At 38.7% G+C, this 26,876-nt stretch overlaps 1 protein-coding gene across 1 annotated transcript in view; it reads left to right on the plus strand.

Annotated features, from left to right (window-relative positions):
• Positions 1 to 329: 329 nt before the first annotated feature.
• Positions 330 to 26,876, plus strand: part of LRMDA (leucine rich melanocyte differentiation associated) — a 929,770-nt gene continuing 903,223 nt past the window's right edge. Inside the window, exons 1-2 of the mRNA XM_034777348.1 lie at positions 330 to 455; positions 6,696 to 6,796. Coding sequence (XP_034633239.1) covers positions 426 to 455; positions 6,696 to 6,796 — 131 coding nt within the window. The 5' untranslated portion in view covers positions 330 to 425. The remainder of the gene's footprint in view (positions 456 to 6,695; positions 6,797 to 26,876) is intronic.

Here is a 26,876-nt window from a genome sequence, read left to right on the forward strand (position 1 = left end):
GAAGCCCCCATCTCCCTCAACCCAGGCCAGGCCCGGGGGGAGGGGCAGCCCTACCACCCCCGGCTCCACCTCCCAGTAGAGGGCCTGTCGGGGCGAGCCTACCAGCAGGTTGCTTGCAGAGCCTGTGAACAGAGCCGGGCTTTGCATTGCAGCGCCGGTTCGCAAGTGGAAGCAGGCAGCTGTATTAGCAGAGCCGAGCCATGCTTCCGCTCGGGATCAGCTGACGAGTGAGGAAGTAGCAGCTGCAGCTGCTGAGCCCTTAATAGAGGCAGAGAGAGGAGCGCTGAGTGACTGACCCCCACCCCCCCCAAAAGCAGAGCCCCCCCCCCCGACTGAACCCAAACCCTGCAGCTAGCTACATTTCCCCCGTCCCAAGAGGGTTACAGCTGAGGGGGCATAGCCCAGGCCGTGTGTAGTGTGCAGAGATGGCAGGGGTCGTGGGAAATGGAGCTCAAGTAAGTGTCTGTGTCCAGCTGTTTGCAAATTCAGCAGTAGCACTTTTGGCGGGACTTTCCTTTCTCTTCTACAGCGTGCGTGTGTCTGGTCCGTCTCTTCAGGGCATGTTTTATTTGTAGTTGGAGATAGCCCCGTGCTTGGGGTTGTTTTTACTTGTATCCCCTCCCTGGAAAGAGCCCGATTTATTTATTTATTCTGCCTCTCGTTGCGCAGAGAATTGCCCCTCTTCCACACCTTGTCTTTCCTTTAACGTGGAGAGTCTGTATGGTGGTGGTGGTACTAGGCCTGCCTGGCTATTTTTCAGTAACTTTTTAAAAAAAACCCCAACCAAACAACCCTATCCCTTCTTAGTTGCAATTAATGGTGTAAAGGGCATGTGGGGGCTGGGAGAAGCTATTCTAGAGAGGTTAAAGGTGAATCAAACCTCTAGAGTTTAGTTTTTACTTGTTCAGTGTTCATGCACGTTAAGTTACTGGAGGGGAAAAAAAATTGCACTGAAAAATTGCTTTAGTCACTTGCTTTTGCTGGGGTTAGACTCATGAAGTTTACCTTCACTTTATACTCCAATAAAATGTATCACTTACTTTAAATAAACTCTTATGAACATAATTGTCTGTCCAGGTGTAAATACAAAATGCTTTTACTCCTGAGAGGTTGTTATTAGTATGTTTCTCTTACATGAAAGACCCATAATCTACTAATGGTACAAACTCCAGCTTCTCTCCCAAACCCCCCCCCCCCCCCCCCCCCCCCCCCCCCCCCCCCGCGGTAGTGCATTGTTTCTTTAATTGTATTTACAATGGATATGTTTTTAAATGTGTTTCCATGGGGAGCACTTAGAATGTGTTTCAGATCGGATGTTGCTCACACAATGGTAGGAGAAAGTTGTTTGTAAAAATAAATAAAATAAATAAATCACATCACATGCAGCTGTTGTGAAATTAATACAGTGAATTATTGCTTCTAAAGACAGTTTACTGGCCACACCTATGGAGTTAAGTATAATTGTTAACCACTTCAGTACAGCTGTATGTTTTGCTGAGGCATTCCCACGGTCTGTCTGTACCTAGATATACAATATGTATCCATAGTGCATACAAGATTTGAAAAGGAAATAACTTTTTATTGCCTTTGTGTTTCTGTAAAACCCCTGATAGTTGTCATTTTACCTGAAATAGAAGCTTCCCTTTCTGTGGCTTGTGTCAGGTGTTGTAATGATATATTGTCTGGAGAGCTCAAGAGTTGGGAATGAGTTTATGGAGCTTTTCAGATAATAGAAAAGCCTATAAATAAATAGGCCATGGGTCAAATTTCACCCACGTTGGTAGTGCTTGAATGTCTTTAGCTTGTGAGGGCATCTTTTGAGATCTTCAGCTGGTGTAAATTGTCATCTTCTCCATTAGCTTCAGTGACAATTTACACTTGTTGAGAGAAACCACTATCACCCTTGTCACTAATAGGACCCAGACTGTCAGCTAAGTTTGAATGAGCCACGGAGAGTGCATAGTCCTTTGACCTTTTTGAGGACGAGGTGTACAAAGAAGATAAATCCTACTGCAAGGGCTGTGTGCATGGAGGGAGAAAGCTCATATTATTATTGATTGATGTGTATAATTTTTTTATGGATGATTAGAGGACTCCCCTTTCCAAAGCTTTTCACCTGTTCCAAAATCACTAATTTCTTTAAAGAATAAATGAAAATATGAGCGGGGAGGGGAATAAAATGTGTTCACTGTGCTTACTTTTAGCAGAGAAACACATGTTCTTCATATTATAATGTTATTTGCTTATGGGGAGACTTTCAAAGGGGAGTAAAGAACCCAACTTCCATTGCTTTTCTGTGGGAGTCAGGCACCGAACTCACTCCTTTGGCTTTAAATTTCCCACTTAAGAATTAGTGTGTGCCCTGTTTTTTGATCTGACCTTTGAAAAACAAAACACCTTTTATATGAAAATACTACATCATTGTACCAAGAGTGCTTCACAGCTAAACATTTCTCTAATAGGATCATTCCTTTTACAGATATTTTAGTCAAGTGAATTCCATGTATTGCTTCTAGAAATGGTGATTATGCAGGCAATTGGCTAACTTTGCAGCCGTTGTAAGAAACTGCTTCTGTGGTCATTGTGGTGTGCTGTGGCATGGAATGGATGATTCTTCCTTCCCTAGAGGCTGATCATATCCCTTCTAAACTAAATATTTTCTTAATTTGAATGTGTTCTGAGTTGTCTGAAGTTTGTTTCAAAACATGACTCTCTTTCTGACATATGAATATTAGCTACAATGTATTTTTAATATCTGATTCTCTCTTCACAATACTCAATTAACAGGAGAACACGTGAGCTTCTAGCAGTATGGAGGATAATGCTCAACTGACTAGTAACACTCTCCAGATGTATATTTCTGTGGCAGTGAGAGTGCATCAGTCTTAGTATATAACATCTGTAAATTTTATGAAAAATCCTATTTGGAAACATTCTTCATGGAATTAATGACACTGTATTGAGTGTAACCACACTGCTCACAATGCAATGTCATTGTAAAATGGTCACAATAAAGGTAACTTGCGTTATGCTCTCCAGTACAGAAACTATGTGAGGAAAGTGTCCCTTTCACTAGCTTCAATGTCAATTTAAAATGTGTGTTTAAAAAACCCCAAATTCTTCCCTAACTTATCAATAACTATAATGGTGTGAAACATTCACAATAAAACCTGAAATATCACACAACCCACCTTATTTGGGGTTTTATTATAAACTTTCTAAACTTGGTCCAGGTTGGTTACCCCATATAGGGCACCAAACAGCTGTCAGATAGCAACAACTTTTGGTTACTACCAACCCTGATTTGGATTTGAACTAGAAAACTAGATATGGAAGGTTCTGGACCCAATTACTGATCCTTGGCATTTTCCAATCCCCTCAACCTTGTGAGTTTATAGGATATCTGGGGAGCAGATTTATTGACAATAAAAAGAAGTCTTGTATCCAAAAGAGCAAAGGACTCAGACTTGGTCATTATGGTGCTCCACTCTACCTAGGTATTGCAGTGGGCTGGACAGCCACCATTCATTTCAGTATCTATGAGCAATGGGAATGTTGAGGGACCAGTACTTGAAGGCTGATCCTTGCTATGAAGGAAGTGGGGCAGGGGAGGGGGGATATGGCAGGGACAATAGCTTGTATTGATTCCTGGTAAATTGCTTTGAGCTGGAAGTAAAAACAATTTTGAAGAAATCTTATTAATACATTACTGGCATTACCATAGCACCTGGGAGTTCTAATGATGGATGAGGATCCTATTATCAAGGTGTTGCCTTTCTCCATAAGAAGCTTAATCTATAGTAGTACTACTGTAATCTGGATTCTTATAGTGAATGTCAATACTGCCTTTCGAGTGGTTTGAAAAGTCTTTTCAGGAAGCATTCTTCCCCTGATGTTGAGTCCTACTGCAATGTGTGGCATTCAGGTTGGGCAGTCACTGATACCCAACTAAAATTAAGTTGGGGGGGGGGGGCGGGGGGGGGGGAAGGGAAATTCCTCATTGAAAAAGTAAGTTTTAAATTAAAAAAAAAAAAATAATGCAAGAAGCTGCTTCCACTATGAATTCACTTTTCTGTCTCGAGTATGGAATTTCACCCTTGCCCTGAGAAGCTGGTGGAAATGTAAGAAATTTCACCTGCAATCAGACTTGTGAATAACTTCTTATAAAGCAAAAATTGAAAGTTTTCTACAGGTCTGTGAACCAAAGTTTCATGGAGATAATACCTTATAAAGGTGCTGAGAGGCTTTAATTAACGTTCTTAAATCCTTGGTAAAACTCTGTGTTAATAGTATAATACTTTGCATTAGCATAATTTGAGCAGAATGTGTTGTCTTTACCCAAGCTGGATTTGACTAGGATACCGAAGTTTAAGATCCCTTCTGTTTTAGAAAGAATGCCAGATGATCCTGAAGGAAGTACAAGTGCTCAGGAGTTCATCATTCTTGAGGTATCTTGCTCCCCCCATGCAAAAAATGACAGGGAGAGGAAGGGCAGAGTCTAAATGACATGTATTCCCATTAATTTTAGGAACCCATCTGGTTACCAATACATAGGCTCCATCAATACAGAGGCTAAAGAATATGGAAATGTCACCACGCTTTGGGAACATGCACTCGGCCTGGTCAGAGAGAGGTCAAGAGTCGAATCTTCAGATGGGTTGAGCAAATTAGGCCTTTAGTGATTTGACTGAGGCCACACAGTGAATTGATGCTAGAGCTGGGATTAAAATAGATATCTTCTGACTCCCAGTCTTTTACTGTGTCCCCTAGACTTGAGCACCAAATTCCCCTTTTATTTCTACTACTGAAATTATCCTTCACTTGCTGTCCCGATCTCTTTTGTGATCTTGGGGGCAAAATCGTAGTGTACATTTCACCTCAGAGCTGCGTTTCAGTGGTGGATTGACTGAATCATCTATTTATTAAAATAGATACATGCATATGCACAGACATCTAGTAAAGTGCTTTATGGTCCTTTGGGATGAAAGGCATACAAGTAAGACATATGCATGTAAGATGATATTTATTGTGGGTTTTTGTTGTTGTTGTTGTTTTTTTAAAAGAGGGCTTCCAATATTTCCAAGTTAATAGGATGTCAGCTATCCAAAGAAATCCCTTTTCTTCTTCCTCCTTATAGTTCTAAAAGGCAAGTCTGTGTCTTGGTACTAGAATTTATTGCAAGAGCCATAATGAAAGATGTCATGAAGAAGAGGGAAGAAATTGCTAGGCTGAACTTTGAGGTCTCTATTGTTCAGCTCATGTATTCAAAGGAAAAAATTACTTCACTGTAGTCAGCTATCTTTCTCAGTTGAAGTTACTGAATAAGAATGAATTAAAGGGGATGCAATATTGTTTTCTCAGATTGCAGGCATTTTAAGACTGGATGAAACACAGGGATGATTTGTAAAGGTGAAGAATACATTGGCAAGTTGTCCCATAGGGTTGATTATATTTCAGAGAACATGAAATATTATCAAAACAGAACATGAATTACTTTTGTTGTTAATTTGTTCCTTATCTGGAATTTTAATGGTTGGGCATTTTGTAGACCAACTGTAAAGGGGACTCTAACTTAGCATTTCAATTGGTTAGAATTAAATATTGTGAGACCCAACTAAGCAGCAAGGTGTCATAAGAGGCAGGATTCCTGCAGTGCAAAACTTACAAATGTCAGCTTTTATTTTTTTCATAATTCTATTGATTTTTAGTAGCTAGTCAGGATTGCCATTTCCTCAGTGTAAGTGGCTTACTGGAGAGATGATCCAGCCTAGATCTAGAATTCATTACAGCTAATGTCTGGCATTCCTGCTCTTTGTTTTAGGTCTCATTCCTTCCAAGACTCCCCACTAAGACTTCAACCACAATTTTTGGAGTGTAGCAGGATATATAAACATTGCCATCCTACCGTGTGGGGATATTGTGGAAGTATCATTGGCCACTTCATCCTGGCTCAGAGACAAATCCTAGTAGCCTACGTACTTTGCTACCAACAGTTTCCCTAAAAAATATTATAAACAAGGGCACAATATTATCTGAGCACAGGACTGTGAACCAGGAACTTCTGAGGGGTTAGCTTAGTTTTGGAGCTGATTTGCTATGATGTTAGCTTCGTTACTGGTAATTGGCAATTTACTTGGCCTTTCTGATGTTTCACGGTTATACAAATGGGGATAATATCTGCCTCAGGGATGTTGTGAGGACTGACTGACCCTACAGTGCTTTGAAATTCTGGGCTAAATTTTCAGAAGTAACAATGATTTTGGTTCATCACATTTTGGGTGCCTGACCTGAGATGCATCAAAGGGTTTAGAAAGTGTTGAGCCTTCTGAAAATCAGGTCCATCTAAGGTGCCTCAAATTGGGCACCCAAAAATCCTTATTCACTTTTGACCAGTATTAATGGGAAATATTATATTCTAAATTAAATTACTAACATGCCAGCAAACATAGATTTCCCCAAGGTAGGAAATCCCAACCCAATTTACATTCGGCTATGAATTAATGACTGTTAAGCTGATCATAGCGGGAGAAAAATGAGACTCTGGGTGGAGTCCATTGCATTCAAGCTGATGTAGCTTGGAAGGTGGTAGTGACTGTTGTTGTTTTATTTGCCATGTCATTAGATCAATGAGAAGAAGCAGTATGAGAAATTATAAATTGTTCATTTATTAAATAGTTCCTCTTTTTAATTTGCAGGTGTCCTACATTAGTCAAGATTGCAAAGAAATTCCAGAATTTCTAGGAAGAAAATATGGAGGTATTGCAAAAAGGCTAGACCTCAGTTTCAACTTGTTAAGGTATGTGACAATGTTTGGTTTCTCAAGTGCAGTATGAGCAGAATTAGACTGTGCTGCCAAAAGTGAAATATTTTCCACCTTTTCATATTTTCAGTTGCTATATGCATGTCCTTTCTATTGGATAAGGATAAAAAAAGTACATCAAATTGTCTTAATTGTTATCAAATCATATTGCTATTTTAAAATAGTGGTACTGTTTTTATAGACATTTATCTTCTATTTAACACATTTGGTATGCATGGAGGAATAATGAACAGGTAAGTCTATCGAAAGCTTTTAGCATCAATCCAAATAATACACAGTGCAAAGTTTGCATTGTTTTTATTTGCTCTTTGCTGGAAAACAAGCAAAACAACATTTTTCTGTGGGGAGAAAAAATGGAGAACGAGTCCAAGAGTGCTTCACCAATAGTAAAGTTACAAGTAAGTGTGCTCTCCTTTACCCCATCTTCTTTGCATGTTTACAGTTGTGATCTTCAAAGTTCTGGGATATTATCTTCCCAGATGGTGTGTTAAAATGAATTAATACAATCTAGGCATAATTTTTTTTTTTAACTCTTAAAACAAAACTCTTCTTATGAAGAAGGCCTCTAAAATTTAATTCAACATAAAGAATTCCATAGGATTGTGCAAAAAACCTATTGAAAAGAGACATTTTTCTTTAACCTGAATTGAATTTTACAGCAGTTTTGAATAGAAGCGATTGACTTCATCCTTAAGTTTTACTGGGCTGTTGTATAAAGGTTGCACTTTCCAAATTTGGAATTCCACAGTTTACTTTGGCATAAGCAGGTTTTTTTTTTTTTCCAAATGTGGTAATGGTCTTATTTTCATGGGCTTCAATTGGAGCAGACCCTAAGCCTACTTCTAAAAATTTTCAGTTGAAAGCAAGACTGTCGAATCTTGTTCTTCTAATAAGTGTTAGCTACTGTTTGTAATTTATTATAGATGATATCCTGTTTCACTGTAAACGCTGAAGGACTGATTATGATCTCAGATACGCAAGAGATAGAGGAGCAAAGCAGGCATTGAAGAACACTCTGTGCATTGTAAATACTAATGACTCTTATCTAACGTTCTACTTACTTTCACTGAGAAGGATGTCCTCTAAACCAAAACAAACTGTGAACATGAAACACAAATTTGTTAATGGGATTGTACAGAAACTGCTGTTGCTTCTCAAAACACTTCTAGTGTTCCTCATGTACACGTGTTTAATGCTTAAACAACAGGATTACTCTTCTGTTCTTGGATTTACCGAAGTAATGGACCTGGGCAAAGACTTTGTTTTTTGTGTTTTGTAGATTTTGAAGAGTAATTCCTTTCAAACATTTCAGTTTATTCCTGACATATTTAAGCAGCACTCATTTGTAATATAATCTTAAAGAAGATTTTAACAGGCACAAAGTGCACTGAAGTTGCCAATGCATTGGGGGGACACGGGACCCCTCGCAATACTCTTGAATAGTATCCTCGCTAGGAGGGAAATCCTCTTAGGGAAGAGGGAGAAAATAGATAGTAGACCTCAAATGGACTATGAGGTAAGTCTGTTACCCTAAAATCTACCCATTTATCTCCTTGCTCACCTTCGATCTAGGATAGTGACACTTTGTGATACCATTCAAAAGGCTTAATCCTGCAGTGGATGGAATGAAACTAATCACTAAAACTGTGAGGACAGTTGGCTGCTTGCAATGGTGGAAATTAAGGCTTACGTTGAGAAGGAAAATGGCTTCTCCTAGTCACTTTTGGCATTAGTTTATTTTAACAAGAGAAGCAAAAGAATAAGGTCCCCTTGTTTATTACTGTTTGAGCCACGATAGAAATACATATTCACATACAATCAACACTTGCGGTGTGATGTGTCAAGTATTACTGTACTCTGAAAACCTAGTGTATCATTGGTTATAGCATAAGACCAAAAACAAGTTTGTGAAAGTTCATAGCCTTAAGTGATGTGTGTTTGGTGGGGATATCATGGGCTTTGGCTGAAGTAGTTTTCAACAGTGAAATCTTTTTCTTTCTTAAACAAATTTCATTTTGCTTGAAGAACTGACAGTGCTGTAGTATAGTGAGGAATTTTCTGATTTAATAATAGTAATTTTATTAGAAAATGTAAAAAGCCTGATTTGGTCTTCTTAAAAGCCATTTTTGGGGAAATGAGGAAGGAATGCTAAGATACAGAAAGTTTCTTTATTGAGATTTAGCTTGATGGGAGAAAATCAGTCAGTTCACAGAAGACTGGAATGGTATTGCATCCTGTCAAGGGGTCATAATAAAGATCAGGGGAGTTTTGTGTTCTGCTGGCAGTTTAATTTTATTTCTGTCTTGTAATTTATGGCAGGGTGCTTTCATTTGGGATAATCCTCCTTTCTTTTGTATACAAATCTAAATAACAGTTCTTGAACTTTGCATTTTGACCATTGAGAGATTATTGTATCAGAAAAGGAAACATCCCATATCTCATATAGAAATGGCTGATATAACCGGAATGGTGGTTACCATCTGCTAGACAGTTAACTACTTGAATGCTTGCAAATTTATAGATTTTTTTTTTTTTTTTTTTTTTTTTTTAAGCATTTGGTGTGCATTAAAGATTATAGGATGGGGAGAAAACAAGAAAGAGATCTGATAGAAGAAAGCTGTTAATTCAGTTTATATTGCGAATGAAACAAATGGTAGTATGTGATTGATTAGGGCCCAGTCCTATTTTTATTGAGGTCCACGGAAGCAAGGCAAGGTGTAGCTTGCTGAGGGATCATCCTCACACAGTAGACAAGATGCCTTAAGAGTTACATGGCCAAAAAGGGTGATAAAAGATGTCTCTCAATCTAGCAATAAAAGTAAGACAACTTAATTGATGCATTACAATAGGAAGCTTTGTTTTTTAAAACTAAATTACTTGCAATCACATCTTATTTAACATCACTATGATAAAACTAGTCAGTGAAAAATAGCATTAAGAGAAAAATATCTATTAAACATAATGATGCTTGCAGCTATTTTCTGCTTTATCCTCTGAGAGGATTAGGCACTGCTGTTTGACCAGGTGACATTCGATTGCCAGAAGCAATGGTGCAGATTCCAGACTTGTGAGTTCTGGCATTGGATTCTCCTCCAGTCTCTTACATTCATCCAGGAAATATAACTTTTTTGTAGGAAGCTAGATTTCTAATATACTGTGTAGATATTGCAAAATAGCTTCTATTATGGTGAATGTGATGCATTAGATAACTTGTTTCTTAATAGAGAATATTGTGGCTTCTTCAACAGTTTTTTTTATCAGTGAATTGTGTAGGTACTGACTGGCAATATACGGTAAATAACTTCACAGCAGACATGAAGACACCAGGTAGGTGAGTACCTAAGTTAATTATTCTTGAGGCCTTTGACGAAGTAAATACAGCGTCTGTGCTGTCAGTGGAAAGTAGGTGAAAAGCAAGTGGTGTTTGGTGATAGACTGACAAACATGATACATTCAAGGAAGTAGGGAAGGATCAGACAAGCATGCTGGTTTGTAATAAAGAACGGTAACTCAGAAAGTAGCTGTGAACAGAACTTGCCGCTATCATGATGTCTGTTGTGCACGTCTCTTGGAAATAATTGTTAATGAGATGGAAAATGAAGTTACTTTCCATTCGTTTCTTTGGTTCTTCTCAATTCTGGTTGGGATGACAGTCCCGTTTAGGTCATAACTTAAAAAAAAAAAAAAAAAAAAAAAATTCAGATCAGTTCAGCTGACTCTAGAATGTTTTTAAGAATGAGATATAACACATTATTAAAGATCCTTCTGGTGCTTGGCTGGAAATAAGCTTTTAACTCTAGGTGGTGTTTCTTTTTGTTGTTATGATATTGGGTTTTTAAATTTCCTATATGTTCATCTGGACTTGAAATTCATACACTTAGAGTTGGGAATGACAGTTTTTCTTGTTAGATATGTTTACCACTAGATTGGTGTGGGCATCTTCTGTCATATAACTTGAGTGTGACAGCCATTTTGAATCTGTGTTGGGGTGGAGGTGGGAATGGTAGAAGAAGGATTCTTCAATTTCTAGCCTTAGAAATGAGCTATTTTCCCCCACAGTAATGTTTAAATACTCCATTTGGCAGCAAAACATGTGTGTTAGTCATGGCTGCTGAATGAGAGCACAATAAACTGTTCAGTCCATAGTTCTCATATGTAGAAAGCAAGTGTACTAGTCTTTATTTGAGACAAACAATGTAGGGGGCAACAGCTGAAATGCAAAAGTAATGAGGCATTGTTTTGTTGAAGAGATGACCGCTGGCAAGCTTCACTGAAGTGGGTTTGAAGGAGGGTAGTTAATTGGGGGAGCTGGAAGCCGGAAGTTGCCCCTTGTGTAAGGGTTTTCCTGAAAGGAGATAGTAACTAAGAGCTGAGAATGAGACAAAGTAGCAAATAAGCAGAGAGGAGACAATGAGAAGGAAGATGAGAAGCAGAGAGGATACAGGAAGATGAGATGTAGGATGAAGTGCAGAGACCTGTAGATAGTAACCATCCATCGGGTACGTTTTATCAGCTTGAAGAGAGGGAAAAAAATTGGAAGTTTGATTTACTGTTTCAGCTGAGTCCGTCTGTGCTATTTTTCTCTTTTTACACTAATGATTAAATGGATTCTGGTGTTTGGGTGACATGATCTGTATGGGTGCCATGTTAAGTTAAATAATATTGCTGATAAGCCAGTCTAATTCTTTGCTCAGTGTTTGAAATTTGTGGATTTCCTCCCTTTTTCCTTTCAGAAATTCCCTCTGGTTTTAATTGCTGAAGAGGAGGGAAGGGTATTTCTCAGCTCTTTGCCAATGAAGGAAGATTAATCCCACAATTGGGCTTATTGAGATATATCTATATCTTCCCCACCTCCCCAAGATGCAGATTTTCTGCTGGGAGTATGAATAATTTATGCTGCCAATAGCCACTGTTGTGCTGGGTGGGCATGTATGCAAAAATATAGCCCTGAACCTAGTTCTTACTCTGGAATGCTCCTCCATGACTCTTGTGGCTTTTGGGCCTGTGGAGTGTTGTGTCCGTGGGCTATGGTGGGGAGCAGGAAATTCTTTGCGTCTGTGCTCCTCTTGCCTGCATGTATGTGAAAGTTCAAGATAGAATCTGTCCCCCATTTTAGAGGGCATGTTCTTCTTAGCTCCAAGGAGAGTTTTATATTTATTTCTGCCTTTTTCCATCCTGCCATTGTTGCTGAAATAAGACGCAGAACAGGGAGATGAACAACATAAGTTTAATAATAAAAAAAAAAAATCAAGATAAAGCATGACTTGAGACTGATCTTTATAGCGTTTAGAAATGTTTAAGAAAATGCACTATTGTTAATACTTTTTGATGGGTTTATTTATAAGGTAGAGAAATATTTTCACTGTAATTGGGTAACTCTTAATAGTAGCAATTGCATATTTATCAGTGTGAGGGGCTGTTATTAATGTAGCTGTCATGCACAAACACATTTCTTCATTAAATCCATTTAGTATGTGCATTATTCGGTCTAGAATGTCACCAGGACATCAAAGCCCCCTTAGGCATAAGAGCACAGTGCCCTGCTGTGGCTGCAGAAAGGGCTTGATCAATAAATGTAACATGTTAATGCAGAGCAAATAGAATAAAAGATTTCTTTGACAAGACATGAAAAATCACCTTGTGGCAGCTGGCATGGTGATGCCATTTCAGCAGAGACACTAGCAAAGTTGATCTGACAAGTAAAGAGGAGAGATGATGGTTATAAGGTGCTTTTGTTTCAAACTTCTTTCTTGACCTGTCAGGATTTGAAGGAGCCTGAATGGCCCTTTTTTGTCATGTGAAAATTGTAGACTTAGGCAGTTATGAAGCAGTTATCTCTTCTCAAATTGTGAATGCTGCTGTTTAATTGATTCACTTAGCATTTGAAACTGTCACGCATTAATAATTGCTAAATCCTGTAGATACTGCTCCAGTGTGTCATGCTTAAATGTGTAGTTATCAGAAAATTAATATCCTTAATGAACCGGTGCTTTCAAACTAGCATTGCATGAAATCTCTTATGCCCTTTCATTTGCTGAAGGTAGATCAGCCAGTTTTCAGAAAAACTCCTGACACTTTGCGCCCTTTTTTTTTTGATGCCCAACAAATGCCAGCTTTGCTTTGGGTACATAGTGTGCTCAATGACAATAAATATAGTAATTATACTGGAGTTAGTAATTAACATAATTATAGTCAATTACGACAAATACAGTGCAGAGCTAAATAAATGAGAGGGGAGAAATTAGCAAGCTAATTGATTTATCTTACATGCTGCTGCTTTGCAACTGGCAGTTGCAGATTTTTCTGAAGGAAAAAAGTATTGTTTACAAATACCTGATTTGTGTTTTGAAGTTATTCTGTCTTGCATCTCTTTCCCACTCCTTTCACATGTTTAAGTGAAAAAGATTGAAATTGGAGAAGGGGAAATTGCTGTTTATCTGCATCAGACTGAATATTGAATCTAAAACAAAACATGCGTGCCTTAATTTTTAAAGTTGATGGTTTATAATTTTTCTGAGTATTAAAGGAAAAAAACATGACCTCTGTATCTACACAGAAGAAAATGCAGCTATGCTTATTGCTGTGGTAGCAATTGGTGGTGGATTATTTTCGTCTTTTAGGTGTGGCTTGAATTTAGATGTACACTTTTGCTCTGGGTTTGTTACTTTTTGGTTCTCTCTGATCAGTACTGCACAACACAGAGTAGCTAAAGAGAGAACTTGAATCTTTATTCAAACAGTCAAAATGTGCTGGTACAATATGCTCTCATTTATCCGTTCTTCAAATAAAATGTTGTTCAGACAACCATTTGGACCACAACAGACAGACACAGTATTTCAATTTATTCACATTATAATTGCCTATTTATAGACTGTGTTGGCTGAAATAAGAATAATGGAGATTGGTGGTTAATGTATTCCACTTTCCTCTTTTTCTTTCAAGCAGTTTATTATAAGAGAATGAATGTATTTAAGTATTGAAGATTGTGTATCACTGTTCTGATTTTTCAAATACTTAATAGTAACAGGATTTTTGTTTTAAAATACCTTGTTTAGAAGTTTTAAGCTTAAAACCGTACAGCTCTTTAAAAATTGACTCATATACACTGACCCCACCAAAGAGATTACGTAACACTAGAAAAGTAATCTTAGTTATGCAAAAACTAAGTAGCATCAGAAACATATTGTGCAATCTGTCCAATTCAAATGTGTGAGTTTTCATTTAGAAGTGTGGGCAGTTACTTAAAGTTTATTCTTGTGCAAATATTGCATGATCTCCTGAAGTATTATGTTTTTAAAAAGCATTAAAGTGCTGTCAGTGTCTTGGAATCATTAAATGTACAATAGCAATGTATAGCATGGTCCTTCTTTACATTCAATTCATTGGGAAATCAATTTTCTAAATGAAATATTTCGTCATAAAATTTTATTTTGTTTATATACAAGGAGTCATTTACATTTAATAAACATGTGAGACTTTATCTGAGAAACCATTAAGTCTGTAAATTTTAAACAGTATAGATGCAGAAAGTCTCTCTATTAAGAATAATTATGAACTAGTCTTACCCTATTGGATGGGACTAAAGACCAATCTGGTGATGGTTCACACTTGTATGTTAAGGTGAAGAGAGAGCTGTTTAGGATAGAACTTAATATGCACAAACTTGATAAAGTATATGCATCTGTTGGAGAAGTGGAGGGAAAGAACTTCCAGGCTTTTCAATAACTTGTATAATTTTGATCTGCAATATTTATTCCAATATTACTGGTAGATCTAGATAGAACATATCATGTGATGTCCTCTTTATTTTTGTCTTTTTTTTCCTCCTTCCTCTTTCTGATAAGCAGCATTTCACGAGGGAGTAGATGTGATCTGGATAATGTATAAGGGAAGTCTCATCTTTTAAGTTGGACCATATAGTAAAAATAATTAAATAAAAATAAAAGATTACTTTCTTAATATTTGGTAGCTTTAGAAGTAATGGCCAGTTAAATACTATGTATGTGTTCTAATATTTGGTAAACTTAAAACTTGACTACGAAAGTTGTCTTTTGGAAAGATTTTTTGCTTGAATATAATAGACTTTGCAAATATCTGCATGTAGCTTATGCGCTTGTGTGTGTCGTCTTTCTCCTCCTCCCCCCGCCGCCCCGGCTGTGGATTACTTCTAATTAGTGTACTGTTGAGCCACAAAGCAACAACAAGTAAACTAATTGCACAATACAGTGCAAGTTGTATTTTTATATCTAACTTTAATTTCAGTTGACCACTCCAGGGACATAAATTCTTCCTCCCAGCTCTCAAAATATGCATAATGAATAGGTAAAGAAATAAGACTTAGTCTAAAATATTTGATTTCTATTTGATAAAATGTCACTATATCACATGTATCTTTTGAAATCCCAATAGAAGCTCTTCTTGTCCATTGATCCTTGCTTGCCTTTTTATGGCCACACAGTCAGTAACTGGCAACAGACTGTGAAAATGCTGTAGTTTATATATCACCGACCCCCCCCCAGTGCTGGCCATTATCCATTGTTTTAGTGTATGTGTCAGATCAGAAGCAAAGAATTATATTCTGTCCTATATTCTCTCAAGAAGGTTTAACGTTGTGGAAAGAGTCATCTTGAAGCATATCACATTCCAGAGTTGGGGTGAAAACTGCTTTTGGAGTTTTTTGGTTGACTGTGGATTTTACAGGTTTTAGTAGAGAATTCTTGGGAGGATTATTAGGGCTTTAGGTTTGTCATAGCAAAAATGTTAACCTCCCCTTCCCCCCCCCGACTTATACATACAGTTCTGACATTTTAAAAACTAAAATAATGAAAGGTAATGGAACCGAACCACGGTCTCCTTAAATTCAATAATAACACTTCATATATGGAGGACTGGATTGTTTTGGGGATATAGAGCTTTCATCTCTAGGTTGTTGGTTCAAATTTGAAGTAGTGGTAAAATCATGGTCCCCGTTGAAGTTGAAAGTAAAACTCACATATGACTTCACGGGGGGCCCAGGACTTAACGCTAGAACTGTAACGACCAAAAGCTGTTGAGATGGCTGTTTGATGGCCTTTGTGAAATGACAACAGTTCCTAGTGGACAACTGTCCACCGCAAAACTACCACTTCATTAGTCAATAATCAGCAACTGTATTGGTTGGCATTCTCAGAGGTGCCAAGTACTAAATGGGCCATCAAAGACTGAATGACCTCTTTATCTCGATCTAGTCCCCTGAGGTTGTGATCAAAGTATGTTGCTAGAGTGATGTTGGGAAGTTCACAGTGCTGGTACTGGACCTGTTCTTTGGCTAAACGGAGACCACCTCTCTCTAGAGCTCTCTCATGTCTGGCACCTGCCATGAGTGCTAAAACTAATAAACGTCAAACAAAAAACATCAAAACCTACAAGCTTTTTTTTTAGGATAGGGTTTATGAAATTCTTTTTTCAAGAATGCTTGAAGAGGAACAGAATCCATGACTCCTTTTAGTGATGTTTACTGTGGAATATTGGTGAATGTGGTGAGATGCACACCGGTTAAACTGATAGTGTATTACCACCTATAGGGAAACATGGGCACTTGTAGTTGTGTGTGTATTTGGTTTGGTTTTGTCATTGTTTTAGGAGTGATGTCAGACTCTAAAGTAGCATCTTGACTGCTCTTGCTTGGTTGGCTGGTGGTTGTGAGGCTAAAGAGGTGTTTTTTTTTTTTTTTTTTTTTTTTTTTAAATATCTGGTACAGATCATTAAAATCATTAGTGTAGACAAGATACAAAATTTGGGCCCATTCTAGAATTACATGACCTATGTTTCTAATTTCTTCCCCTTTTGGCCCTCCCAAAAAGCCCCATCACTCTTCCATCACTGCTGTCCTGTAACAAGGGTGAAGAATAGCTGAGGGAGTTGCAATCTAACACTGAACAAGAAACTTCACTAGAAGGAGGAAAACTGTGTTATCCCTAAAGCCTCTCTTTCTTTCGGAGCTTCAGTGCAGAGCTTCTGCCCATATCCTTCCCCTGCCACATGCTTGCCTAGGTTCCTGCTGCAGATTTAAAGAAATAGTACACACGTTTTCACCACCAGTAGGAGGAGGAAGGAATTCTTCCCCCCCCCCCCCTCCACCACTCCCCGCCCAATAGCCCACTGAATGATTTCAATATGAAAACAATTTTTTGGCATTTGGCATATAAACTCCAGTACAGCTTCTGTCGATGTGGTGTTTGTGCTCTTTATCCATGTGGTTTTGTCTGGTTGATAATACTGTTTTTGCAATCTTGTATATTACATAAGTCATGTTGGAGAATATTCTTTTGTAGATTAAAAATCCCCGCCTAATGGAAAAAGTATAGGAAAACCTGTATCATGGACGTGCGAAAGGCCAATGCATTTTTCAGACTAAAAAGGAGTCAGCATGTCCGATGACGTGTATATACCTATCTTTTAGGGTCATAGTTAATGCAGTGTTATAGCTCAGTGCTGAGCTTTCACTGACCAGATGCTGCCAGTCATTTGAAGTTCTGTGCTTTTAAATTAGTTCTCTGACCAAAAAAATGAAACAAATCAGAGCTTGAGTTGAGACTCTTAAACTCATTTTATATCTGGGTGGCTGTTATTTCAGAAAGGAATGTCTTTGGCAGAGTTGGAAAATCAACTGTCTACTTATCTAGATATCTCCTTTCCTTTATAATAGTTGTTTTTTCTCCATGTTAACTCTTATACCTGCTGGAGGAAGCGTAACTGACATGCTTTATACAACAGAGCCCAGAAAGCTGCTGCATTTTCAGATTGACAGTTTGGTAGCTGGCATTTGATTTTGTGGTATGCTTAAAAGAGGCAAAAGCAACTTTAAAAGCATAAAAGTTAATCAGAAGTTAAGTAATGCAAACTATTGGATATTAGGAAAAAACTATTTTACTAGGAGGATGGGGAAGCATTGGAATGGGTTACCATCCTTAAAGGTTTTTAAGGCCCGGCTTGACAAAGCATGGCTGGGATGATTTAGTTGGGGTTGGTCCTGCTTTGAGCAGGGGATTGGACTAGATGACCTCCTGAGGTCTCTTCCAACCCTAATCTTCTATGATACTATGAACTACACAATGGAGAGGGCCTCATCCAAATCCCATTGAAATCAAATAGACTCCTCCTGACTTCAGTGGGCCCTCTTCTTTCTCTCCCTTCCTCCCCTCCCCCCAGCCGGTCCCCCTGCACCCGCACTCCAGCTGTGCTGCAGGGTTTTTTTTTGTTTTTTGTTTTTGTTTTGTTTTGTTTGGCTTGGGGCGGCCAAAAAGCCAGAACCGGCCCTGGTCACCAGAGCCCTAGGTTCGAGAGTGGGTTAAAATAGTCGTAATGTTAAAACACAAGGTAGCTGCTCAGGCCCAGGGTTCCTTAGTATGGGTCAGCACACTCAAGTCCCACCAACCCTGGGCTTACATTGCAGTGTAGACATGCCCACAGTGACTTCCATACTCTGCTAATAGAAGCTGGCATTTGGAAGTGTGACCCTCTTCAGTTAAGAGCCTGTACTTATAGAAAATTTGAGGGATAGGGTGGAGCATTAAACTGGCAATTTGAATAAAGGACAACTTTAATTATACTTGTTCCACGTAATCTAACATTGGACCACAACACGTTTTGACAGAGTGCCTGAATGCAGTTTTGACTGCAGTAACCAATTCATACCACTGTAGAAAGATGGAAAATGGTACCTAGGCACGACCACCATAAAGGAAGGCACCATATGTATGACAGACAATTAAGAGGTGATGGATTGGACTTGTGAGAATGGTACCAGAAATATTAGCAAAGACCAAAAGAGGAAAACCAGTAACTCTTGGTTTGGTGTGTTTCTTTTTAATTAAACAGTGATTTGAAAACTGTTGTTTCCTGTGATGGATGGAACATTAGTGGGTGGTGTGTGTTTTTTTTTTTTTTTTTTTTTTTTTTTTTTTAAACAATCCATGAGAGGGATTTTTAGAAATAGTCAGTGTTGGCAGTACTCTCTGCTCCTATTCAAGTCAATCTGCCAACACTGAGCGCTTTTGAAAATCCTACCCATTTCTAAACCATGACTAGCAGCATACCCCTTTTATGGGTCAAATTCTGCCATGATGTAGTTACACTGTATAACTGGAGTGGGTTTGTGTAGGATACAAGTGAGTCCTTGTTCTCATCTGCGGCTGTTTCGCTGTAGATTAGAACTTTTATGAATGGCTTATTTTTGCATTGAGTGGTGTATTGATTTGTAAAATCAAAAATGAGTTCCAGCAGCATTTTCTGGTGTTGTGTATATACTCAACTCTTCTCACAATTTGTCCACATATGTTACTGTATACACCATTATGAAAGTTTAATTTGTACCTGTAGAGTAGTTAAATGCCTGTACTATGGGAGCAGAGAGATGTGGGATGAATTTAAAGAAATTATGTCAGAAAGAATGTTTCTTTAGATGTTTAAAGATTTCCACTCCCCCTGCCCCCATTAAGTCCAGTCCCTGCAGATATGTCTTTGCTTCCATTTGGCAGATGGAATAGTTTTGAAGGTATATGTTGCACGTTAATGTATACCATACCAAGACATCATCACCTTTAAGGGTAGACATTAATTTTAAAAAATGTGAACAGCGTTTACCACAGAATGTTAGTCTATGATTGGACTTGTTGACAGGGAACTCAATGTATAAATTTAACTGAAAATCTAACTTCTATTATCTGCTTTAAAAAATTTTTTAATAATCATTAAGGTCTGTTAATTCAAAGGCTGATTATTGTACATATTTTTTTTCCTGAGAGCTGTGCACTTGTGGTGATCATAAGTCAGTGTCTCACAATCTACCAAAGTGTTTTTATGTATTATTTCACTGTGAGTAGGGTTTTATGTGACTTCAAAAACAAACTTTTTAAAAAATCATAAGTCCTTGGGAGTATCCAACCACTCTTTTGGAGTAACAAGAGAATTTTTTGCTGATCATACAGTATTCAATATTGGAAACATCTTTTATAGTGGTGTGTTTTTTTTGTTTAAATGGGAGTGAAGGAGTCTCTGCTGTTGGGCCTAAAATTTTTTAAAGCATACAGAATACAAATGGCAGAGTTGTAGTCAAACCATTTTAGACATGAAAGGTCCAAGATTGATTGTCCTGTTCCTCTCCCAGGCCAGATTTAACAGTAGCATTATAATCTCATGTGTTAGTGCCCTGGGTCTTTGAGCCCTGGGTCTTTGAGTCAAAAGATCACATTGGAATATTAACTTAAAAAAACAAAAAAACAAAACAAAAAAACTTTTTAGCCCTCTTGGTTGTGAGAAAAAGGTTGAAAATATAACTGGGATGTAACTGATGCAGAGAGATCTACCTGCTTCTGTAGATAACTTGGAACAATAACGCTGAGGTGTAAACTGCACCATGCATCTCAATTGGGGGTTGAATCCAAGACCCCTTGCTCTGAGGCAGAGGTGATGTGCATATGGGGGGGGGGGCACGTGGGGTTGTGTCCTGTTCCCCCCCCCCCCCCCCCCAAGATTTCTGCTAGGGTGGGAGTTGGGCTGAGCATGGCTGAGGTGAATGTGCCTGGGAAAAGCACTGGCACCTAGCGCTCCCGCTGAGCCCTGGTTGGAGGTGTCCGGAACAGGGAAGAGAGACTGGTCTGGCAGCACAGCAGTCCACCAGAGGGGCACATTGCCTGCGCTGTACCCTCAGAGGAGAGGCAATGTAGGAAGTAAGTGGGGGAAGGAACTGTGAGGGGCAAAATGGCAAGGTGGTGCCACCTTAGAGCGGGTGTTGGAGATGCAGGGGGAGTGGGAAAGGCCAGACAACAAGCATGGGGCAGTTGTGTGTCCCACACTATCAAGAGTTACTTGTCACCTCTGCTCTGATGGCCCTGCCAGTACTACCCCAGCAGAAGACTGTGCCTGGCTGTAGGAGACTAGTCTGACTCATCCATCCAAGCACAAACACTCCAGCTGCCAGGATAAGTACTAGGGGCACAGATGCTGTCTCTCTGAAGAGGAGCCCCTTTCTGGGGAAGGTAGGCCCCACCACCCTACATGGTGGGGGCAGGGCCATGCCGTGGGAATGGCGCTATGGGAGTGTGAAAGTACAGGAAAGGGTATATTATGGTGTACCTGGGGTCCTGATTCAACTATGTAGCATTAAATCATAGGAGAAATGTTGCCTAGTGGTTAGAGTATGGTAGGTCATGGGAGCCAAGATTCCTGTGTTCTATTCCTATCTCTGTATCTGACTACATTACCCTGGACAGTGAACTTAACCTTTACCCACCTGCAAAATGGCAACAATGCTTGTCTGCCTCTCAGAATAATTATTTGTAAACATGGCAAGGCTGAGTGAAAGGCATTATAGAAGAGCAAATATATAGACCGTGTTTTAACACTTTTCTTTTTCCCTCCAGTGATGCAATTGGAGGCTTAAATTACCGTAATTTGACGGTTCAGAATTCCCAAACCAGTTGTTAGTTTTCTTTTGCCATAGGATTTCAACACTGTTTCTATACCTACATATTATTTTACATTGTAAACAGTTCAGTATCTGTCTCGGACTGTGTGGAGTTCTCATATGCAGAAATTTAGGTGTTGGACATATGTCCATCTATGTTACTAAGAGCTATTGTAATGTGCTCTGTCAAATATCTGCTTATAGTCTCTTGCTACCAACAGCTTATTTTAGTCCCTATTTGAGAGGCCTCATGTCTCTTAAAGTTAGCATTAAATAGAAAATGAAAGTCCAATACTAAAACCCTGTTAGAGTCAATGAAGGTTCTGTCTTAAATCAACCGTAACCAAGCATAGGTGCTGGAACTACGGGTGCGGGAGTTGCTGCAGCATATATACAGGGTGTCAAGTATCGGGGAGTAGCCGTGTTAGTCTGTAGCCACAAAAACAACAAGGAGTCCGGTGGCACCCTAAAGACTAACAGATTTATTTGGGCATAAGCTTTTACCCAGAAAAGCTTATACCCAAATAAATCTGTTAGTCTTTAAGGTGCCACCAGACCCCTTGTTGTCATTATATATAGGGCTTACAGTTTGGTTCAATGTCTCTCAGCACCCTCACTATAAAAATTGTTCCAGCACCTCTGCAACCAAGGTGTGGGGTTTGTGTGTGGGTTTTTGTTGTTGTTGTGGGTTAAAAGGTTCTTGCTTTGTCCTACCGATTGGTGTCCAGTTGATGCAACACATGTGGGTATAGAGCTTCAAACCACAGACTTTTTTTCTGATCTGTGTGAAACTATGTACCTAGGCAAATGGATAAACTCGTCTGAATTTTCTTGGTGTAGAAATTGTAACTCAAAACCTTAATGTTGTTGTTTAAATGTACGAAAGTGTATTTTGTATGAAACTGCAGGCACTGCTACACTTCTATCAGAGCATAGTAATACTTTCCTTGAAAAGCTTTGTGGCTAGTGAAAGAGTTAAGCGAAGCAGCCGGAAACCATTTTCAGCTTTTACTTTGCAGATACAACCTTTTAAGCATACCTACATTTACCTGCAATGGCAATCGTTTTGCATTTTAATGACAAATCAAGTACGCTAACTTGCATTTGAAACGAAAGTGCCTTAAATGTCTCTGGCTGTCAGAATGAGATGTTAGGAGCTTGATGAAAAGAGAACAAAGAAGACAAAGTATGAAGCCTAGATACAGTGCAAAATGAAATAAAACCTTGTATGGCCTGTCAGGGGTGTCAGTTGATATTCCTATCTAAAGCACATTATAGTATTACTTTGCAGCTCATAGCTTACTCATCTGTCTTTTTTAATTCATCACATTCTAGCCCACATCTTTTAAGTCCCATGTGTCAACAATGGAAGAAATCTGTTAATTGACAAATGAGTGTCACAAATGTGAATTGGTGCCTTTACATCAGAGGCAGGTAGTCTCTGTTGTTTTTTGTCGGCTCTATTATTGGCATAAGCCAGTGTAAGACATCTGTCTTTGCCAGAATGAGAGATGACAGCCAAAGAAGGGCTGTCATTGTTTTAGTGCATGTTCATTCTGCTGAGATACTGTATAAAGATAAAGTGTCAGTTAAAAGAATATGAAAAACTATGTGGAGGAAGTCCTTAAATTACTCGGGAAGGGGATTCGGGAATTGGTGCCAGAATTGAAATCTGAACATTTCAGTTTGCATCTATCACATCTGAGTAAAAAATAATATTTTCTGAGTAACTGGATCAGTTTATAAGGCATTTAGGAAAATGTTATGTTGTGTTGGCATAATTAGCCTTAGAAAGTATATTTTTCTTCCATTTTATAAAGCTATGGTTTGCTTATTACATGTTTATTATTCAGACAAGTATAGAATTGTCTCAGTAAAAATATGCTGTGTAGCATCCTTTGGTGTTGATTTGCATCTGTTTTGAAATATTGAAATTGCTCCTCTCCAATTTCTTTTTCTGTTTTCAAATGAGTAAGGTGAAATAAAATATATAGCCAACTGTGGGTTATTCCATTAATAGAAAATTTATTAATAAATATGAGTACCTGGAGGATTGTATAATACATTAAGGTTACCCCAAATCACTAAACCTCTTTGTTGTAATAAAGGGCTTTGAGAATGCCAAAGAGGATGTAGTCTAATTTATAATTATGGGTTATCCTTGACTGTTTGATCTCCCAAAGTTAGATATAGATGACTGTGACGTTCCCCTCTGGTGTTATCTGGACCAGTGATCTGCTAGGTCACTCCAGTCCTTGACTCTGAGAGCCACCCTGCTCTGCTGTGAGAACTGCCATTTCTGGGCTGTTCATGCACAGCCTCTGGCATGTAAGCTGCTTGCAACCGAATGATACTAGCCAATATATCTGGTCCCAGATACAACCCTAGGACCTCCGTCTTGCAGTGTCCAGTTATGCCCGCTTGATGCTGCAAGCTTATGAGTTTGTCAGTTTAACAAAGAAATGTATATGTACCAGGCTTGTTATCCCAAGGGGAGTCTCTGACACGCTTCAAACCAAATGCACTGCTTCAGGTAGAATAAACAAACAAATGTATTAACTATAAAGATTTTTTTTTTAACTGATTATAAGTCAAAACATAAGTAAGATTTGGTCAAATGAAATAAAAGCAAAAAGCATTCTAAGCTGATCTTAACACTTTCAGTGTCTTTACAAACTTAGATGCTTCTCACCACAGGCTGGCTGGTTACTCTTCAGCCAAGCTCTCCCTTTTGATCAGTGCTTCAGTCGCTTGGTGTGGTGTCTGTAGATGTAGGTGGGAGAGAGAGAGAGAGCATGGCAAATGTCTCTCCCTTTTATCATGTCCTTTCTTCCCTCTTGGCTTTATCCCGACCCCTTCAGAGTCAGGTGGGCATTACCTCATTGCAGTTCCAAACTGACCAAGGGAAGGGGGGGTGACTCCCTCAAGAGTCCAACAGATTCTTTTGCGGCTGCCTAGGCCAGTGCCCTTTGTTCTATGAGGCTGGACTGGGTTTGTCCCATCCACGCCCTAATGAGTTGTGAATTGCCCCTCTACTTCTGGAGAGTTGTTTTTTTCTGGGCTTGCTTTAAGCCATGAGGATACATTTTCAGCCTCATAACTAATATACATGAAATTATAACCTAAAATATCACTATAACAACAATGCTCAGTACATCATGAGCCTTCCGAAGATACCCGACATGACAAACTTTGCATTGCATACCACACAATCATTTTACAAGGATGAACATAGAAGTGTAGGGTGTTCCTCCGAGGTACAGAGTGTCACAATGACCATATTATAATTTATAAGCATTCATCCTCCAGATCAGAATGATGACCCTGAAATGAACAACTGGGACAATACACTGCTTTCTGTAATTTAATACATTTATTAGACAGCCAAACAACACTACACACTGAAATCTAGCACGGAAGAGAGAAATAATACAAAACGGCCAGCTCTTGCATTACTCATGCCATCTTGGTAAAGATACTCGAGAGTCAGTGAGTGGTAATTATCCTGGCATCTCACACGGTACTTATGCCAGTAATGTATTTTGCTAACAACCACTTTCTTATGCGTATTCATAATGGTTTCCTTATTTGAACTTTCACCCCGCACTTCTGCAAGAGTCGCCACTTCTTATAAGTTAATTATCCATTTTCCTCACAATCACTTACATAAATTAGTTGCGATGACATTACTGCAGTCGATGCTTGAGAGTTTTGATTGCAATAGTCCTTTCAACTATTCTAAAATACCTGTAACCTGTTTGTGTTTTATTGCTTTATACTGGTGATCTTACTTGCTATACTTGTTTACTACTACACTTTCTCTTGTAAATGTGTAGTAGTAAATCACAGGCAAGTGACCTTTTGTTAAACTCCAACCTAGACCTTGATTAGTTATGCTAAGCAAACTACCTTGCAGGTCCTAGGCCTGTGGAGTCTCTACTTTCAGTAGAGCGCCAATCAATACTTACACCTTACATGTATATGTATATGGCTGCAAAGGAGAGGGAGAAAATGAGTTCCGAGTCATTAGGATGGGGGGTGGGGTGGGGGGAAACAAATAAAGGAGCAATGTGTGGAATAAGAGTGATACTTGCAGAGACCCTTTTGTGCTTCAGTCCAAGAATCCTAATGCACTTCAACATCCTTATTACTAACCATACAGGTATGGTGTTTACACACTAGGTTAATTCTTTGAAATGCAGCTATTACTATTACTTGCAGACTGTGCCTGATCCTTCAGTGGGACTGTACACAGGCATTGGAACAGCACTAGCAGATCCCAAGGAAGGACTGTGGCCTTGATCTGTAAATAAATTTGGCAATGTTGCTGGCGTTAAGCTGAGCTGTAAGACTTGCACTGTATATGGTAATTCAGAAATATCTTGTATAGTTGAACCCATGGAAACATATGTTTAGTCAACTTCAATTTAAAGACCATAAAAAGATTAAATTAAAAGTAAATGGAAGTTTTGAAATAAAACTATTAATATGATCCTCGAATATAGGTCTTGGTTTTGGCTTTTATTTGGTAGTATGAATTGAATTATGGTTCATTTCTTTTGGCTGTGTGGCTTTTTTACACTGGCTTACAGCAAAATAGCTAAGTAGTAAAATAAAAATCTAATTGACACATTAAAATATTTATTTTTTCCTTTTTCTATTGCTAACTTTGAGCACAATAGTTGTTTGTCTCTGATAAATATGTTTTGCTTCTGAGGCATCAACCACTGATTGCAATACATCAGCTAGTAAAAACTGATTGCAATGTTGGTTTTAATTCTTGAGCCTGGTGGCAAAGTTAACCAATGCGAGTGAGTGCTAGCAAATACCCATAAAGTTAGTGTCCTAGGATCAAAAAAGGTCAAAGAATGAATCGCCTCTAGCTTAACTTTTTTTACCTTTTTAGCTACAACTATGGCAGCTTGTAAATAAACTCCCTCCGCCTCTCCCCCCGCTAAATAGCATTTAGTAAAGTAGACTAAGAAAGAAGCTTTGCTTTTTTTCTTAAAAGCAAAGAAAAAACCTTTGTGAAGGAGCTACTGTCGTCTTGCTAGGCATCATTTTATAAGACCAGATTTAGTAACAGATAAGGGTGAGCTAGAGAGGAAGCTACCATGAATTGTATGTGTCTAAATTGAGTAAACGTGTATTCATATTTCTGTAAGCTGCCACTTTCTCCCCATTCCATTCCCATTGCTCATCATCCCAACTTGAGTCAACTAAACGTTAGATGGCAAGCAATTTTGGCAGGAACCCTGTACTTGTTTGTATTCTGTGAAGTGCCTACCACACCTATAGGTGCAGTAATAAATTATACTTCCTGCTAGTTGAGTCCTTTTCCTTGTCACGTGTCAATATGCTTTATGGAAGTAAACAAGTGTAACCTCCATTACAGATGGCAAAGCTGAAGTATGGAGATGCAAAAACCTTGATGGGAATCAGCAATAAGTGTCCAGTGTAATTTAGCAGCGAGTGGAGACAGAGAAGCCATTTCCATGCAGTTTCAGAAACTGTGGTGAAAACTTGCTCCGTCGATGCTTCTGAAATGGTGCTAAATGTGGTTTGTCTTTGTCTGCTGTTTAGAGCTAAGCCATGCTCAGCACCGGTTTT

The sequence above is a fragment of the Trachemys scripta genome, chromosome 7 (assembly GCF_013100865.1).
Source record: "Trachemys scripta elegans isolate TJP31775 chromosome 7, CAS_Tse_1.0, whole genome shotgun sequence".
Taxonomy (NCBI): domain Eukaryota; kingdom Metazoa; phylum Chordata; order Testudines; family Emydidae; genus Trachemys; species Trachemys scripta.